The sequence below is a fragment of the Oncorhynchus gorbuscha genome, linkage group LG06 (genome assembly GCF_021184085.1).
Source record: "Oncorhynchus gorbuscha isolate QuinsamMale2020 ecotype Even-year linkage group LG06, OgorEven_v1.0, whole genome shotgun sequence".
NCBI lineage: Eukaryota > Metazoa > Chordata > Actinopteri > Salmoniformes > Salmonidae > Oncorhynchus > Oncorhynchus gorbuscha.
This window is the reverse complement of record NC_060178.1, coordinates 92796315-92816293: the sequence shown is the minus strand read 5'-3', so window position 1 is coordinate 92816293 and position 19979 is coordinate 92796315. Positions and strand designations below refer to the sequence as shown.

The following is a 19979-nucleotide window of genomic DNA, read 5'->3' as shown; positions in this document are numbered from 1 at the left end:
TGACGAGAAATAGAGAGGTTTTTAGAAGGAGATGGTGAGGACTGGTCTGTATCTCGATGAGAGGGATTTTAGAGGGGAGTAGGACAGGATCGGAGGAGGATAACTTCTGGGCAACTTCAACCAGCACAGGGAGAGGGGAACTGGGCTGTACTGCACCTGGAGTATAGTGTACCTTGCTGTGCTTGTATGGTTGGCAGGACACTCTCGAGGATAGTCAGAGATTTTCTATGGTAATCAGCTTGGGCCTCTAAGAGCTGGGAACACAACAGAACAGTGTAGAGGAGGGAGAGAGAGAGACAAAAGGAGAGCGTTCAAGTGAGAGCGAGCGAAAAGGAGAGCGAGCGAGAGAGAAAAGGTGAGCGACAGAGAGAGAAAAGGTGAGCGAGAGAGAGAAAAGGTGAGCGAGAGAGAGAGAAAAGGTGAGCGAGAGAGAGAGAAAAGGTGAGCGAGCGAGAGAGAAAAGGTGAGCGAGCGAGAGAGAAAAGGTGAGCGAGCGAGAGAGAAAAGGTGAGCGAGCGAGAGAGAAAAGGAGAGAGAGAGAGAGAAAAGGAGAGCGAGAGAGAGAGAGAGAGAAAAGGAGAGCGAGCAAGAGAGAAAAGGAGAGCGAGAGAGAGAGAAAAGGAGAGCGAGCAAGAGAGAAAAGGAGAGCGAGCGAGAGAGAAAAGGTGAGAGAGAGAGAGAAAAGGTGAGCGAGAGAGAGAAAAGGTGAGCGAGAGAGAAAAGGAGAGCGAGCGAGAGAGAAGGAGAGCGAGCGAGAGAGAAAAGGTGAGCGAGAGAGAGAAAAGGTGAGCGAGAGAGAAAGGAGAGCGAGAGAGAAAAGGAGAGCGAGCGAGAGAGAAAAGGAGAGCGAGCGAGAGAGAAAAGGTGAGCGAGAGAGAGAGAAAAGGTGAGCGAGAGAGAAAAGGAGAGCGAGAGAGAGAGAAAAGGCGAGCGAGAGAGAGAGAAAAGGAGAGCGAGAGAGAGAGAAAAGGAGAGCGAGAGAGAGAGAAAAGGAGAGCGAGAGAGAGAGAAAAGGTGAGCGAGAGAGAAAAGGTGAGCGAGAGAGAGGCGAGAAAAAAGAAAGAGTCAGTCAACAATGAGAGGAACAACAAACCAACTGTTCACCAGTCAGCCAACAGCTATGAACATTCCCACACACACGCTGATTCACCATAACGTAGTAGCAGGCATAGTCCCCTTCCTTTGAGAAGAAATTGTACATGTCTGCAGCCAGTTGATCCTGAGAGAGAGGGGCAGACGAGATCATTAGAAGCAGATGACAGAGAAGGACCAACTCTCAGGACTTAAACATGTGATCCATCAACAGTAATTTCACTATAAAAGGCAAATTCCTGCCTGTTTTATATCGACCTAAACCCATCCACCTCTCTGGTCTCAAAATCCAATCAATGTATTTCAGGTTGCAGCTATGTTAGTGTTAGTGCTGGGTAGGGTCATTAGGCCTTCCACAGTGACTCATAAATCTGTCTGCTGTTGACAGGGCCAGGGTATAGTAGCAGTGTAGAGCAGGGCTGAACAGGCTTGGAGCGCAGAGGAAGGAAAACACTGAATCATGTAGCTTCCTGGACAGAAGACCTGACACACACCACTAACTCAAACTAACTCAATACACACAATACTCTCAGAGAGAGAGGCACGCACACACAGCTGACTAGGCATTCCTTCTTCCTAAATCAAACAGCCATAACGGTACTGGGCATGGAATGTCCATTTCTGTCCTTACCTTCTTCTGTAAAAACTTTCCATAGTGTCACTTCCTCTTCTCATGTGAGCAACTACCATTCATCTGGGATTGAGGCCTGTGATTTATCCTAATTCATATAGCAGAACGTCAGTCAAACTTAACTGTGGGGTGATTTATCCATTTAAGGCCTTACCTTGCACAGTTCCATTTTATTCATAGCTTCATCCACCTCCTCTTTGAGCAGGTCTGCCTTGGCCGTCAGTGCTTGAGTGTTTGTTCCTGAGATTATCGACTTGGTTGCCTGCAACCACCTGGAAGGGTGATCAGCTTAGAACGTTGTTAGGAACTTTAAAACATGTTCTAGCACATTCTAAATGTTAATAAAGTTTATACATGTACACAGGCTCACCTCGCTCTGGCAGAATCATAGTCAAGAACTAGCCTGGCTAGCTGCTTCCTCTGTTTGAGGATGTTGGGAATGTCCACCTGAGAATATGGATGTTCACGTCTGTGAAGTACGTATGGCACTTTTCCAAATACACACTGACTATTGACTCAATTATTTAATGATGGAGTTAGAATGGTTTTGACTAAATATTGTATACTCTTTATACAGGTTTGGATAGAATAAGGCACTCAATATCTCCTCCTCACCTCTGCTAGCTGGTTTAGGGGGTCTAGCACGTCTTTCTCTATCTGAACCTCATGTTGCAGCAGCTCTGACGCCAGCCTGTTCTCTGCCTCCCCACACACCTCCATCATTTTCCTGTCAGGAGACACACACACAGGTCAAAGGTTATTCAGATGCCACAGGAAGAGCCATTGGGGTCAGATGTCACCATTACTGTCCTTCAAAATAATGAGGAATAACTGCAGAGGGTCATCTACAGGACCAGTCAAAAGTTTGGATACACCTACTTTTTCACTGTTTTCTCTTTATTTTTTACTCTTTTCTATATTGTAAAAGAATAGTGAAGACATCAACACTATGAAATAACACGTATGGAATCATGTAGTAACCAAAATAAAAGTGCTAAACAAATCAAAATAGATTTTTGATTCTTCAAAGTAGCCGCCCTTTGCATTAATGACAGCTCTGCACACTCTTGGTATTCTCTCAACCAGCTTCACCTGTAATGCTTTTCCAACAGTCTTGAAGGAATTCCCACATATGCTGAACACTTGTTGCCTGCCTTTCCTTCACTCTGCGGTCCAATTCATCCCAAACCATCTCAATTGGGTTGACGTCGGGTGATTGTAGAGGCCAGGACATCTGCTGCAACACTAAATCACTCTCAGTCTTGGTCAAATAGCCTTTACACAGCCTGGTGGTGTGTTGGGTCATTGTCCTGTTGAAAAACAAATGATAGTCCCACTAAGTGCAAACCAGATAATAATAATATAATAATATATGCCATTTAGCAGACACTTTTATCCAAAGCGACTTACAGTCATGTGTGCATACATTCTACGTATGGGTGGTCCCGGGGATCGAACCCACTACCCTGGCGTTACAAGCGCCATGCTCTACCAACTGAGCTACAGATGGGAAGGCGTATCACTGCAGAAAGTATGAAAGTAAGACAGCGTCACCAGCAAAGCACCCCGACACCATCACAACTCCTCCTCCATGCTTCACGGTGGGAACTACACATGTGGAGATCCGTTCACCTACTCTGTGTCTCAAAAGACACAGCAGTTGGAACCAAAAATCTCATATTTTGACTCATCAGACCAAAGGACAGATGTCCACCAGTCTAATGTCCATTGCTCGTGTTTCTTGGCCCAAGCAAGTCTCTTCTTTCTTCTTATTATTGGTGTATTTTAGTAGTGGTTTCTTTGCAGCAATTTGACCATGAAGGCCTGATTCACGCAGTCTCCTCTGAAAAGTTGATGTTGAGATGTATCTGTTACTTGAACTCTGTGAAGAAATTATTTGTGCTGCATTTTCTGAGGCTGGTAACTAATGAACTTATCCTCTGCAGCTCTGGGTCTTCCTTTCCTGTGGCAGTCCTCATGAGACCCAGTTTAATCGTAGCTCTTGTGTATACCACCCCTACCTTGTCACAACACAACTGATTGGCTCAAACGCATTAAGGAAAGAAAATCCACAAATTAACTTTCAAACAAGGCACACCAGTTAATTGAAATGCATTCCAGGTGACCACCTCATGATGCTGGTTGAGAGAATGCCAAGAGTGTGCAAAGCTGTCATCAAGGTGTGGCTATTTTGAAGAATCTCAAATATATTTTGATTTGTTTAACACTTTTTTGGTTACTACTATTATTCTACAATGTAGAAAATAGTGTCTGTCCAAACTTTTGACTGGTACTGTACATGTCACATTCATCACCTTTGACAATACCTTCCAAATCCATCATTCCGCATCCACAAATACATCATATTAAACATTGGCAAGTTGTCAAATGAGATAGATTCACTTCCTCCTAAAAGCAGACAGTAACAGTAAATCTCTGGGTAGTTTCTACATCCTCTAGTCTGAATGCCTGTCTGTTTCTGTCACTGTCTTACTATGCGAACAAGGCAACAATGTAGCTCGTTCTGTTAAATGGAGAATCAGTCTGGCAAACATCCTCATTATGTGGATAGACATCCACTCTAGACACTTCCTGATCCTCCACAAAAACAAGAAATGACTGAAAAGACCGCTGATAATAATTGGGTCAGTTTGTTAGCCACATATTCTCCATCTCTCTAGGGTTCATCTGTTCCATATAACCAGTGTCAGATAGACGATTGGTTGTCTAACCTGTCAATTCACCCTCACTCACCCAATCAGAGACTCCTCTCCCAGCTGACTGCCTCCGTCCACCATGGCTTGAGACAGCGCTGTCAGAGGAAGCTTTTTCTGTGAGGTGTGTTTGTAGAAAGGGAAAAGAGATATGTATACATTTATTAGATACCAACGGAGGCACCAACAAGACGTCTCTAGTGCTTTCCTTTTGAGGGTTTATCAATGGAAAGTCTCTTTTCATTAAGTTGGACAATATAGAATGGTAGAAAGAATGAGGATGTTACAGTTATTGTGATATTAAGAGCTAATTTGACATACTGTAACAACTAGACACTGTATGATGACTCATCATTCCTTTATATTCCCATAAAGCTGTACTGAAATACATGGAAGGAGGGTTGAGCAGAGCTAGAACTGTAGCTATGAGAAAGTAAACATGTGTCTTTTTACCTGACCATTTCCTGTGTATAGGCGTGGTACGGACTGGCATTGACACAATTGTACATGTTGGATCATGAGGTAAACAAAAAAAACACAAATTGCTGATATAGAACATTATTTTCAAGGGGGTAGGGTCATCTAGTGTTAATCAAGTAGGTGAAGAGTTAATGGGAAATAAATCCTAAATATATTCTTATCTTTGATCTAGTGATTCAGACAATTTGGTCAGGAATAATGTTAATGATACCTGTACTTACATGTCTCTTCTCTGCGTCGGTGCCAATGTGGCCCTGCAGACACGTGACCATCCTCTTGTGTGTGTTGTGGGAGACCACACGTACCATCTCCATGCGCCGCTCAATCTGTGCACGACAAACGACCACTTACATACAGACAGATCTTTACTGTGATGTAGTATACAACTCGGTGGTAAAGCAGCTACAGGCTCTAGACACGGGAAACGATTTTCAGAAAACCCGTATGTTGAATGATTAAATGCATCGTCTTGTGTTTCATAACAAGGTTAGGAATCCAATATGTTCCGCACTACTTTGTCACAGTAAGAAAGGGAACTCAACTCTGTTTCTAAAAACAAATGTTGGTGGAGGAGCTTTGTGGTGCAGAAGATGTAGACAGTTCCTAGGGACAGGGACACTGAGTTGAAGGGTTATGCCTGTAGTTTAGAACTGCACTGATCCATCTTTCTCAGCCCTTTTGGTCCTCTGACAACTCTGTCCAGTAGAATGAATGGTGTTGACATGTAACTATATTCCGCTAATCTCCCTCATCCCTGCCTGTTGACGGCCGCTTCATTGAAGTCCAGTCAGCTACATGGAGGTCAAAGGTCAGGCATGAATGATTACCGGCCTCTCCCAGCTGGACAACATAGGAACGTTTTCTATGAAACGGATGACTCATTGGAAGCGTCTTCATGGAGACTGTTGCTGGGCTGTTACTGCTATTTGGAGCATTAAAAGAGCAGATGAATGCGCTGAAATTGTGATTTCACAGCACTCTGAAGCCAGGGCAGAAAACGACTTAATACTGCCACAGCCTTTTACAGCTGTCAGATGGTGAAACTGTATGGCAACTTCCAAAGTGTTGTCTGTAATCTGTCTAACAAACTACATAGAAATGTATTTTTCAAACAGTTCTTTAGACCATTGTTATGCTATTTGTTGCCAGTCTGGAACATGGAGTGTCTGTTGTACAGAACATGCCCAGTCTGGAACATGGAGTGTCTGTTGTACAGAACATGCCCAGTCTGGAACATGGAGTGTCTGTTGTACAGAACATGCCCAGTCTGGAACATGGAGTGTCTGTTGTACAGAACATGCCCAGTCTGGAACATGGACTAGAGGGGGAGGGAGGGAGGAGAAATTGACAGCTCAGTACAATGCCTTTGGGAATAGGGCAGACAGACAGACATACAGACTGTCAGAACAGATCAACAGAAACCATGACAATTGTGTTACTGAAACAGAACTCAAACTCAAGAATTCCAACGGCTGATTCCTCCACACCGCTCTCTCTACCGCTCTCCCACTCTCTCTTGGGTCAGACAGTGTGGAGGGGGTATCCTGCCTCCTCCACAGGAACGGGGAGCGCTGTGTGTTCGGGCTGGGCCCTGTTAGCACATGGCACAGGAACAGGGGATTCCTCTGACTGGAGTTCTACCTCATTCTTCTCTACGGGAGGAGATCCTGGGGATGTGTGTGTGTCTTTGATTACATGGCGTCAGGGGTGCCACTGTCGCTTTACCATCACGTTCTTACACTCAGACATAACACACTCACCCCAACATCATACACAGAGACTGACCTCCCACACAGACAGACTTCCCAGACAGTGACATCCCACAGAGAGATACATCAAAAGAGACTGAAGACAAAGGGCTAAACAGACAAACAAACAGACCAGAAGGATCTGAAAGAGTACAACAACTTCTGTCTGACCAACTGATCAGCTCAGAGCCTAGTTTGGTCTATGACACATCCACTGAGCAGGGAATCCCCACTGTAATGTGACTGACCAGTGTGTTTGTGCCAGGACTGATAAGATGTCCAGACAAGCACACGGCACGGCTAGCCAGAGAAAGGGTGTGAGAGCGTGTCTGTGTCTAAACACAAACAGCAGTAAACATCATAGAAGAGGGTTGGATTCCTAGACAACACTAGTACCCATAATTCCGCTGTTGTGAATATCAATTATTGTTGTTTTGAAGTCAGTCTAAGCTTGCTTGGTAACCAGGTTGGTTTCTCGTTCCTGACAGAGTAAAGGAGACAGCTATAATTGGCTAAAGCAGAATCCGGACTGGAAAGAGCTCAGGAAGCCTCCCCATTATAGATTACAACATGCCAGAGCCATCATCACACAGAGCCATTGAACAAATTACAGTAAACTTTCTCTGGAGTGCGTGAAAACTACACTATATATACACAAAAGTATGTAGAGATCCTTTCAAATGATGGATTTGGCTATTTCAGCCACACCCGTTGCTGACAGGTGTATAAAATTGAGCACACAGCCATGCAATCTCCATAGACAAACATTGACATTAGAATGGCCCGTACTGAAGAGCTCAGTGGCTTTCAACGTGGCACCGCCATAGGATGCCACCTTTCCAACAAGTCAAATTTCTGCCCTGCTAGATCTGTCCCGGTCAACTGTAAGTATTGTTACTGAGAAGTGGAAACGTCTAGGAGCATCAACAGCACAGTTGTAGGCCACATAAGCTGACAGAACGGGACCGCCCACTACAGAGTTAAACTGCCTCTGGAAGCAACATCAGCACAATAAATGTTTGCCAGGAGCTTCATGAAATGGGTTTCTGTGACCGAGCAGCCGCACACAAGCTTAAGATCACCATGCGCAATACCATTGGACTCTGGAGCAGTGGAAACGCGTTCTCTGGAGTGATGAATTGCGCTTCACCATCTGGCAGTCCGACGGACGAATCTAGGTTTGGGGGATACCAGGAGAACACTACCTGCCCCAATGCATAGCACCAACTGTAAAGTTTGGTGGAAGAATAATGGTCTGGGGCTGTTTTTCATGGTTTGTGCAAGGCTCCTTAGTTCCAGTGAAGGGAAATGTTAACGCTACAGGATACAATGACATTCTAGAAGATTCTGTGCTTCCAACTTTGTGGCAACAGTTTGGGGAAGGCCCTTTCCTGTTTCATCATGACAATGCCCCTGTGCAGAAAGCGAGGTCCATATAGAAATGGTTTGTCGAGATCGGTGTGGAATAACTTGACTGGCCTGCAGAGCCCTGACCTCTACCCTATAGAACACCTTTAGGATGAATTGGAAGGCAGACTGCGAACCAGGCCTAATTGCCCGTACTCACTAACGCTTGTGGTTGAATGGAGCAGGTCTCCGCAGCAATGCGTCAACATCTAGTGGAAAGCCTTCCCAGAAGAGTGGAGGCTGTTATAGCAGCGAAGGGGGACCAACTCCATATTAATGCCCATGATTTTGGAATGAGATGTGTGACAAGAAGGTGTCCACATACTTTTGGTCATGTAGTGTATGCAGGGTTTTGTGGCCTCAGGCAGCTGGGGATATAAATGGTGCCCCTGTGGAAGCTGAGCTATGTGGCTATATGGACAGCTGGGCTAGCAGAGGAATTATGGGATGCCATGAATCCACCATGGAGGACCAGGTGTTGTGATGGCAGGCAGATGGGACTAAGAATAAGACACTGGCATGGATGCCTCATCTGTTTGCGCTGTTGACCACTTTAAAAAGCCTCTTATGCATGCCATTCATTCACAGCAGGCAAACATGGAAGGCATAACAACAAGCACTAGAGACAGGAGTTGGCTGAAGCAGAAAAGTGATCTGTGGTGATAGAGCACCTGCCTCCAGTGCTTCCATGGACAGGAGAGTGATCCAACAGTGGGTTCTCAGACTGACATGGCACCATGAGAGATATTTGCAAGACAGAGGAGTCTAAAATCCCAGTGGGCCATGGAAGGTTGATAAAGGAAAGTCTCACGCAAAACAGAGTCAACTGTCAGCTACTATAAAGTGTCCTCACCTCAGTAGCAGCTATTCCTAAGCTGTGTTGGACAGACACTCCCTCCTTCCATGACAGTGTCTCACAATGCATCTAAATAGAACACGGTCGTGCAAAGTGCTGTGTGTGGGTCCCATGACTTTTTCCTTCCAGTATACTTTTCTCTTCAGTCAACCACGTGCTATTTATCGAATGTGACTAAGAGAAAAAGGTCTTGAAGCAACAGCAGGAGACTGTCTCTTCAGTAGCGTCGTTTGTGTACACACACGCCCTCTCTGACTTCAAGTGGGGCAGAGGAAAACAAAATAACATTCCGGAATGACAGAAATAATGTGTTTTAAGTGTGTAGAATGTCTTCCCTGAGCAACCGGAATTCTGAGGAACTCCACCTGCTGTCTCTAAACTCAATGGGTTGCCTATTTCCCTGGGAACCAGACTGAGAATAGAGAATAGCACTGAATTGAATAGAATATACACACACAGTCATCATATTTTCACCACTAGTACCAAGGATTATCAGAATTCCTGGCAGAACGTGGTTACAATTTGTTTGGTTACCAATATATGGAAAAAGCTGACAATATCTGTGGCTCTGCTTAGCCTGTTATATTCACAATGCTGATTCTGCAGGTCCATTGATTGTGGTACAGTATGTAATGAGTTGGTAGAGCAGGGATCAACAACTAGATTTAGCTGTGGGCTGTTTTTTTTTTACTCGAGCGGATGGTCAGGGGGATGGAACATAATTACAAATAATTTGTAGACTGCAAATTGAACGCAAGAAGCCCAAACAGAAACAATATTTTAATAAAACAATTTCAAACTTTGCTTACATTTGTATACAATTATATACACTGAGTGAACAAAACATGAGGAACACCTGCTCTATGGATGACAGACTGACCTATGATCCATTATTGATGTCAATTGTTCAATCCACTTCAATCAATCAATGTAGATGAAGAGGAGGAAACAGGTTAAAGAAGGATTTTGAAACCTTGAGACATGGATTGTGTATGTGTGCCATTCAGAGGGTGAATTGGCACGACAACAGATTGAAGTGCCTTTGAACAGGGTATGGTAGTAGGTGCCAGGCGCACTGGTGTGTGTAAAAAACTGCAACGCTGCTGGGGTTTTCACTCTCAACAGTTTCCTGTGTGTATCAAGAATGGTCCACCACCCAAAAGGACATCCAGCCAACTTGACAACTGAGGGAAGCATTGGAGTCAACACGGGCCAGCATCCCTGTGTAACGCTTTCGACACTTTGTACCATGCCCAGACAAATTGAGGCTGTTGAGGGCAAAAGGGGTGCAACTCAATATTAGGAAGGTGTTCCTAATGTTTTGTCCACTCAGTGTATACTGTTTCCCTTTATTATGCGTGGGAATACTTTGGAACAGATTTCCAGAAAACATGGGGTGCCAAATAAAAATCACCCACAGGCCGCCAGTTGGGGAACCCTGTGGTAAAGTAAATGAGAAAATGTAGCCTAGGTAATGATTTATTTACCTGTAGAAGGTCATCGCTGAGAACTTCTGTTTTCTCTGCTCTGTGGATGAGAAAACACAACAGGCGATAGATTAGGTTTGACAGCTCCTGAGGACTATAGTGATGGATAGCATGAATGTGTAAATACTGTCAATGCAATGAGGCCATTACTAGACACACAGTGCAGCACAACAGGGTCAGGGTCACCACTGCACTAGCCTGGGTTCCAACCACACGGCTTGAACAGCATTCAACACCATCACTAAGGTACATTGTTGCCTTGGTGAGACAACAAGGAGTTGGTTGGAGCACAAACAGAATGTCACCCAGTTCAGGAAACTACAAACCACATGAGTGAAAGCCTGAGCACCACCTATCCTGATGTCACTTTACCCTGCCTTCATGTACATATCTACCTCAGATACCTCATCTATCCTGATGCCTAGTCACTTTACCCTGCCTTCATGTACATATCTACCTCAAATACCTCATCTATCCTGATGCCTAGTCACTTTACCCTGCCTTCATATACATATCTACCTCAATCTATCCTGCCTTCACATATCTTCAAATACCTCATCTATCCTGATGCCTAGTCACTTTACCCTGCCTTCATGTACATATCTACCTCAAATACCTCATCTATCCTGATGCCTAGTCACTTTACCCTGCCTTCATGTACATATCTACCTCAAATACCTCATCTATCCTGATGCCTAGTCACTTTACCCTGCCTTCATGTACATATCTACCTCAAATACCTCATCTATCCTGATGCCTAGTCACTTTACCCTGCCTTCATGTACATATCTACCTCAAATACCTCATCTATCCTGATGCCTAGTCACTTTACCCTGCCTTCATGTACATATCTACCTCAAATACTCATCATCTATGCCTGATGCCTTCATGTACATATCTACCTCAAATACCTCATCTATCCTGATGCCTAGTCACTTTACCCTGCCTTCATGTACATATCTACCTCAAATACCTCATCTATCCTGATGCCTAGTCACTTTACCCTGCCTTCATGTACATATCTACCTCATCTATCCTGATGCCTAGTCACTTTACCCTGCCTTCATGTACATATCTACCTCAAATACCTCATCTATCCTGATGCCTAGTCACTTTACCCTGCCTTCATGTACATATCTACCTCAAATACCTCATCTATCCTGATGCCTAGTCACTTTACCCTGCCTTCATGTACATATCTACCTCAAATACCTCATCTATCCTGATGCCTAGTCACTTTACCCTGCCTTCATGTACATATCTACCTCAAATACCTCATCTATCCTGATGCCTAGTCACTTTACCCTGCCTTCATGTACATATCTACCTCAAATACCTCATCTATCCTGATGCCTAGTCACTTTACCCTGCCTTCATGTACATATCTACCTCAAATACCTCATCTATCCTGATGCCTAGTCACTTTACACTGCCTTCATGTATACAGTTGAAGTCGGAAGTTTACATACAAACTCAGTTTTTCAGAATTCCTGACATTTAATCCTAGTAAAAATTCTCTGTCTTAGATCAATTAGGATCACCACTTTATTTTAAGAATGTGACATGTCAGAATAATAGTAGAGACTATGATTTACGTCAGCTTTTATTTCCTTCATCACATTCCCAGTGGGTCAGAGGTTTACATACACTCAATTAGTATTTGGTAGCATTGCCTTTAAATGGTTTAACTTGGGTCAAACGTTTTGGGTAGCCTTCCACAAGCTTCCCACAATAAGTTGGGTGAATTTTGGCCCATTTCTCCTGACAGAGCCGATGTAACTGGGTCAGGTTTGTAGGCCTCCTTGCTCGAACAAGCTTTTTCAGTTCTGCCCACAAATGTTCTATGGGATTGAGGTCAGGGCTTTGTGATGGCCACTCCAATACCTTGACTTTGTTGTCCTTAAAGGCATTTTGCCACAACTTTGGAAGTATGCTTGCGGTCATTGTCCATTTGGAAAACCCATTTGCGACCAAGCTTTAACTTCCTGACTGATGTCTTGAGATGTTGCATCAATATATCCACATAATTGTCTTACCTCATGATGCCATCTATTTTGTGAAGTGCACCAGTCCCTCCTGCAGCAAAGCACCCCCACAACATGCTGCCACCCCTGTGCTTCACAGTTGGGATGGTGTTTTTCGACTTGCAAGCCTCCCCCTTTTCCCTCCAAACATAATGATGGTCATTATGGCCAAACAGTTCTATTTTTGTTTCATCAGACCAGAGAACATTTCTCCAAAAAGTACAATCCCATGTGCAGTTGCAAACCGTATTCTGGCTTTTTTAATGGCGATTCTGGAGCAGTGGCTTCTTCCTTGCTGTGCGGGCTTTCAGGTTTTGTAGATATAGGGCTTAAGTTACTATGGATATAGACACTTTTGTACCCTTTTCCTCCAGCATCTTCACAAGATCCTTTGCTGTTGTTCTGGGATTGAGATGCACTTTTTGCACCAAAGTACATTAGTCTTTAGGAGTCTCCTTCCTGAGCGGTATGAAGGCTGCGTGGTCCCATGGTGTTTATACTTGCGTACTATTATTTGTACAGATGAACGTGGTACCTTCAAGTGTTTGGAAATTGCTACCAAAGGTTGAACCAGACTTGTGGAGGTTTACAATTTTATTCTGAGGTCTTGGTTGATTTCTTTTGATTTTCCCATAATGTCAAGCAAACAGGCACGGAGTTTGAAGGTAGGCCTTGAAATACATCCACATGTACACCTCCAATTGACTCAAATTACGTCAATAAGCTTCTGAAGTCATGACATCATCATCTGGCATTTTCCAAACTGCTTAAATGCAGTCAACTTCGTGTATGTAAACAACTGAACCACTGGAACTGTGATACAGTGAATTGGAAAAATTACTTCTGTCATGCACAAAGTAGATGTCCTAACCGACTTGCCAAAACTATAGTTGTTAACAAGAAATGTGTGGAGTGGTTGAAAAACAAGGTCTAATGACTCCAACCTAAGTGTTTATTAAACTTCTGACTTCAACTATCTACCTCAAATACCTCAACTATACTGATGCCTAGTCACTCTACACTGCTTTCATGTACATATCTACCTCAAATACCTCAACTATACTGATGCCTAGTCACTCTACACTGCTTTCATGTACATATCTACCTCAAATACCTCAACTATACGGATGCCTAGTCACTCTACACTGCTTTCATGTACATATCTACCTCAAATACCTCAACTATACTGATGCCTAGTCACTCTACACTGCTTTCATGTACATATCTACCTCAAATACCTCAACTATACGAATGCCTAGTCACTCTACACTGCTTTCATGTACATATCTACCTCAAATACCTCACATCTCTGCACATTGATCTGGTACTGGTACTCCTTGTATATAGTGCCATTGTGTATTTTATTTGATTCCTTGTGTTACTTGTTTTTAATCTGCATCATTGGGAAGAGTTTGTGAGCAAGCATTTCAAGGTTGTATTCGGCGCATGTGACAAATAACATTTGTTTTAGTGCGGGTGCTATGAGGAAACCACGAAAACAAATCACATTTTTTCACATAACTGATATGATCACCTTGATAAGAGGCCCATAGATTGAAATGAGGCAACTGCAGGACAGAACAATTGACATTCTACTGATAGCTTTCTCAGCCAGGTATGCTTAAAAATCAATATTGATCGTCAGTATTCAACTCTGATTTCATCAGTCAGTCTTTTACAAGACACATTGCTGCATTTTGGCGTTGTGCCGTTTTGTCACAACGCCAAAATGTCTCAAGTTAAGGGACCTTGCAACTGAAATGCTGCCTGCAGGAATATCCACCAGAGCTGTTGCCAGAGAATAAAACTTGAAATCGGCCATGCCGATTAATCGGTCGACCTCAACCCCACATACAACGTGGTTTTAGAGAATATGGCAGTACGTCCAACCGGCGTCACAACCGCAGACCACGTGTTACCACGCCTGCCCAGGACCTGTACATCCGGCTTCTTCACCTGCGAGATCGTCTGAGACCAGGCACCCGGACAGCTGATGGAATTGGGGAGTATTTCCATCTGTAATAAAGCCCTTTTGTGGGGAAAAACATGTTCTGACTAGCGGGGCCTGACTCCCCAGTGTGTGGGCCTATGGCCTCCCAGGTCCAGCCATGGCTGCACCCCTACCCTTTCATGTGAAATCCATAGGTTAGGGCCCAATGAATTCATGAATTTATGACATGAACTGTAACTCAGTAAAATCATACAAATTGTTGCATGTTCAGTATACATAGGGCAGCAGCCTCTGAGGTGCATGGTAGAGTAACTGGGTGGTAGCCGGCTAGTGACTAACGTTCAGGGCAGGGTACTGGGCAGAGGCCGGCTACTATGCTAGCCTAACCCAAACACTAGAACATACCAAACATTTATCAGTCACACAGAGACCAACAGCTGACCCACCCCAGTCTTGTCTGAGTCTAGCCTTCAGTAGCAGGTGGTTAATACAGACAGGGGTAAGTGTCTTCAGTTCCAGGTGGTTAAGACAGACAGGGGTAAGTGTCTTCAGGTCCACTTTCTCAAGGCCAGACCAGTCCTACATACCACCACCAGGCCTTATATATATATATATACAATTATTATTATTAGAACAAGTTCTCATTTACAACTGCGACCTGGCCAAGATAAAGCAAATCAGTGTGACACAAACAACAGAATTACACATGGAATAAACAAACATAGTGAATAATACAGTAGTAAAAAAAAGTATATATAACATTGTGTGCAAATGAGGTAAGATAAGGGAGTTAATAAGGCAATAAATAGGCCATAGTGGCAAAATAATTCAAATGTAGCAAAACACTGGAGTGACAGATGTGCAAAAGATGAATGTGCAAGTAGAGATACTGGGGTGCAAAGGAGCAAAAATAAATAAATAACAGTATGGGGATGAGGTAGTTGGATGGGAAATTTACAGATGATCTATGTACAGGTGCATTGATGCATAAGCTGGTGCTTAAAGTTAGTGAGGGAGATATGAGTCTCCAGCTTCAGTGAGTTTTGCAATTAGTTCCAGTCATTGGCAGCAGAGAACTGGAAGGAAAGGCAGCCAAAGGAGGAATTGGCTTTGGGGGTGACCAGTGAAATATACCTGCTGGAGAAATTGGTAACGGAATTACCAAAAAAATCGTAAAAGGAATTATTGCAACTGAATTGGCTACAATGGGAATTTATAGTAGTCACAAACCACAGTTGGGTCACCTGCTACTGGAAGTCTATGGTATCTACTAGATGGACCGGAGTGGACCAAGTTTGGATAGCACAGCGAGTATGGCCCAGTAGTGTACAGTAAAGAAAAGTAGAGTATATTGTACTGTACTCTACTTAACTGAACTCTACTGTATTGTAAAGCACTGAACTCTACTATGCAGCACTGTGATGTGAAACATCAGGAGAATGACATTCATAATTATGCATTTGTGTGTAGTACGTATCAGGGAGCCATTAGGGCTGTGACAGTAGTTGAATTGACTGTTATGGATGAAGACTATAATGAAAATAAAATAACCATCAAAACTGTTTAAATTATATATATTAATATTACTACAACTTTTTTTCCCCCCCATGTAGATTTTGCTAACAGTCTATGAAATATTCTACATCTTCTCTTTCCAACTGTCCTTTGGATGCTGGAGCAGCTGATCTCCAAGATGGGCCTGTGTGTAGAGTGTTACAGGCCATGGCACTTCAGTAAAAATACATTTTTTATGGGTGGACATTCTTTTATACAATGCACATTTTCATTACTTAAAATTAACCGATCTTCTTTAAAAAAAATGTTGGTTGTGTCTGACTATTCATGAATCATTGAACAGCAGTCAACAAGGTTGTTCTGGCTCTGAGGCCTATAATGCGCTAACGTTGTGTCAAATAGACAATGCGCAAATCCTCTCCAACCTGGCATGGTTTAATTTGATACAAAATATTTTCTTAATTTCTAGACTAACAAACGCTGGTCCTGGCCAATATGACGCCCTAGGTGAGACAAAAAAAAAAAAAAGTGCCGACCTCATATCCCGGCAAACTAAAATACTAGCATAGGCTATACAGTGTCAGCCTGCAATGCACTTTCATGAATGCCCATATTGCACCCTACCGTTTCTGAAACAGCCAATTTACCGTAAATCCCTGTCATTTGGTTACATTAATTTCTATTAACGCATGTATTCATTACAGCAATTTACCATTCTCATTCTCGGAACCCTTGTTTGCAGAGTTCACAACCTGCTACACTTGTGAGAAACAAGTTTTGGTTGATTTCATACCATCATTTACCATGTGAGCAATGTCACAAACCGGCTGAAGCCCGCAACAAAAAAGGGACACAACGTGGAGATAAGGAATAACAAAATATATTTATTAACTAAAGTAAACTAAATACAATCAAAACTGGTGCGTGTAGTCAGTGATCAGTAGTGTAAGTGAGTGGTTGTGTGCATTCATGTGATAATGAGGGGTGTTGAAAGGTGCAAACGCAAACAAAACAGCCACAAAAATGCCCCAACCAAAATCTATCAGTGTGTCTGCATGGAGTCTCAATGAATGGGGAAGTGGCGCATTTATCCTGGGACACACTGTCGTAGGTGATGTTGGCTTTTGCCGACTGGTCGAGCACCGGTACACACTACCAAGTGCACTATTTTCCAGATGTTGCCCTACCGGAGTTACACAGTAATAGCGTCACCGCTAAAAAAAAAATAACAATTTATTTTTATTTTTAAATAGCGTCGCTGCTATTAGCATCACGACTGACATTTGGACCAGCTATTTCAGCCCCATGAGCAACCTGAGTCTGCCAGCACAGTGGGTCGTCGAGGATTTCGTCCTGAGGAAAGTCGTATTGCATGCTCATGAATGTGCTGGACGTCAAACCGCTGCTGCCATTTCAATGGCATTTGAGAACATGAACACACTTTCTGGTCACTGTGTGTAACCTTTATTTAACTAGGCAAGTCAGTTAAAATCAAATTCATATTTACAAATGACGGCCTAGCCCGCCCAAACCGGACGACGCTGGGCCAATTGTGTGCGGCCCTATGGGACTCCCAATCACGGTCGGATGTGATACAGCCTGGATTCGAACCAGGGACTGTAGTGACGCCTCTTGCACTGAGATGCAGTGCCTTAACACACACACACACACACGGACGCAGCGGTTAATTATTTAGCTGTACTTGAATGTTTAAAAAGTCCACCATTTCTTTTGTGTATAAATCAGTATCGTTTTTTCCCCCCAAGGAAAATATCAGATATTGGTATCGGCCAAAAATGTCATATCGGTGCATGACTACTTCATACTATAGAATAGGAGTCCCTTCATACTTTGTCAAATCATTATCTTTCGGAAAGCCTAACGTAGGCCTAGGTTTGTAAATACGTTTTAAGGGAGAAATATTTGCTCGCGTCCGACATACGCTGGCGGCTTTGATTGATGGGTGCCTTTACAGCGGTGTGCGTGTGAGTTAGCTGATTCTCTCTATAGGCCTATATGTCCATTCAGAAAGTTTCCTAAAGTAACCTGTCTGGACTCCATCTCTTTAATAAGAATCAAACGCTCCTGTCATAATGTAATCTTGTAAAAGGCCTATTTGTCAGTAGCTTACGCTACATTCTCTCTCTCATTACGGCGTTCTCTCTTCAAAGAACATTTGCCAATGCCATCGAATGATCGCAGCAGCAGGGTGTGTGACATTATGCAAATATTTCGAGAAAAGTCGGAGAAAACCATTCAAACGGAGACCGATGGGTTTTGTACATCGAAATAGGATGTGTATTAAAAAACATGATATGCAGAAAAGCCAAAAGACAAGCACAAGGTAGGCATATCTTGATTTCGACTCAGTTTTTAATTTGTATTTTATTTAACCTTTATTTAGCCAAGCAAGTCAGTTAAGAACAAATTTTTCTTTACAATGACGGCCTACCATTTTGTCTCCATTAATAATGTTGTGTTAATACAAAAACGCAACAGATCCTCTCAAACCTGGAATTTTGTAATTTGTTGATTAATAAGTAATAGCCTGAATAATAATAATAATAATAATAAAGACAGGCCATGATAATAATAAAGTGTAATGGCTTGTTTCAAATACGTTTTTATTGAGAAGCATATCCATGTAAACAAGTGTACAAACAGAATTGTGACCTTCCCTATTCCTACTACAAGTAATGTAACCTCCGTTTTGTAGCTTGTAACTTTTGCCCTTGCCAACTGGTCCTGGTACAGTTTTACTGTTAAGATCATCCTGCTTAGGTTGGGGCTAATGTACAGAGAACTGTTCTCAAGTCAGATGTTAAACTGCAGTCAGTGACTAGAGCCTTAAACTCAGCAAAGTCCCTATTCTCTTTCAAAAACAGGGCTCTGTGCACTATAGTAACAGAGAAATACTCAACCATGAGGTATCGAAGCCGAACGAACTGCATGCTATTAAGAAATGCTCTACAGTGCCTTCGGAAAGTATTCAGAACCCTTGATTTTTTTCCACATTTTTTTACATTACAGCCTTGTTCTAAAATGTATTTAATACCCCCCCCCCCCAATATACACACAATACCCCATAATGACAAAGCAAAAACAGATTTTTAGAAATGTTTGCTAATTTATACAAAATCAAAACCTGAAATATTGCATTTACATAACTATTCAGACCCTTTACTCAGTACTTTGCTGAAGCACCTTTGGCAGCATTTATAGCCTCAAGTCTTCTTGGGTATTACGCTACAAGCTTAGCACACCTGTATTTGGGGAGTTTCTCCCATTCATCTCCGCAAATCCTCTCAAGCTCTGTCAGGTTGGATGGGGACCGTTGCTGCACAGCTATTTTCAGGTCTTTCCAGAGATGTTAGATCGGGTTCAAGTGCAGGCTACGCCTGGGCCACTCAAGGACATTCAGAGACTTGTTCTAAAGCCACTCCTGCGTTGTCTTGGCTGTGTGCTTACGGTTGTTGTCCTGTTGGAAGGTGAACCGTCACCCCGGTCTGAGGTCCTGAACCCTCTGGAGGAGATTGTCAGCAAGGATCTCTGTACTTTGCTCTGTTCATCTTTCCTTCGATCCCATCTTGTCTCCCAGTCACTGCCGCTGATAAAACATCCCCACAGCATGATGCTGCCACTACTATGCTTCACTGTAGGGATGGTGCCAGGTTTCCTCCAGACGTGAGGCTTGGCATTCAGGCCAAAGAGTTCAATCTTGGTTTCTCATAGTCTCTTCAGGTGCCTTTTGGCAAACTCCAGCTGTGGCAAATAACACAGTCTACCGTGAGTATGACAAAGTATGAGTATGTAACCTGTTTATAATAGCAATAAGGCACCTCAGGGGTCAGTGGTATATGGCTGTATCCAGGCACTCTGCATTGTGTCATGCTTAATAGCACTTAGCTATGGTATATTGGCCATATACCACACTCTTGGGCCTTATTGGTTAAACAGAACCCATTTCTCTCCATGGTTGTGAGGTCTGGGGTTCACTCACCAACCAAGAATTCACAAAATTGGACAAACACCCGATTGAGACTCTGCAAAAATATCCTTCAGGTACAATGCAAA

At 43.2% G+C, this 19979-nt stretch overlaps 1 protein-coding gene across 1 annotated transcript in view; it reads right to left on the bottom strand.

The window, feature by feature from the left end:
• LOC124038551 (rho GTPase-activating protein 17-like) overlaps positions 1-19979 on the bottom strand; it is a 52024-nt gene that overhangs the window by 19485 nt on the left and 12560 nt on the right. Inside the window, 8 exon segments of the mRNA XM_046354567.1 lie at positions 173-254; positions 1151-1219; positions 1878-1995; positions 2094-2170; positions 2339-2450; positions 4478-4554; positions 5139-5243; positions 10416-10455. Of these exon segments, the coding sequence (XP_046210523.1) occupies positions 173-254; positions 1151-1219; positions 1878-1995; positions 2094-2170; positions 2339-2450; positions 4478-4554; positions 5139-5243; positions 10416-10455 (680 nt within the window).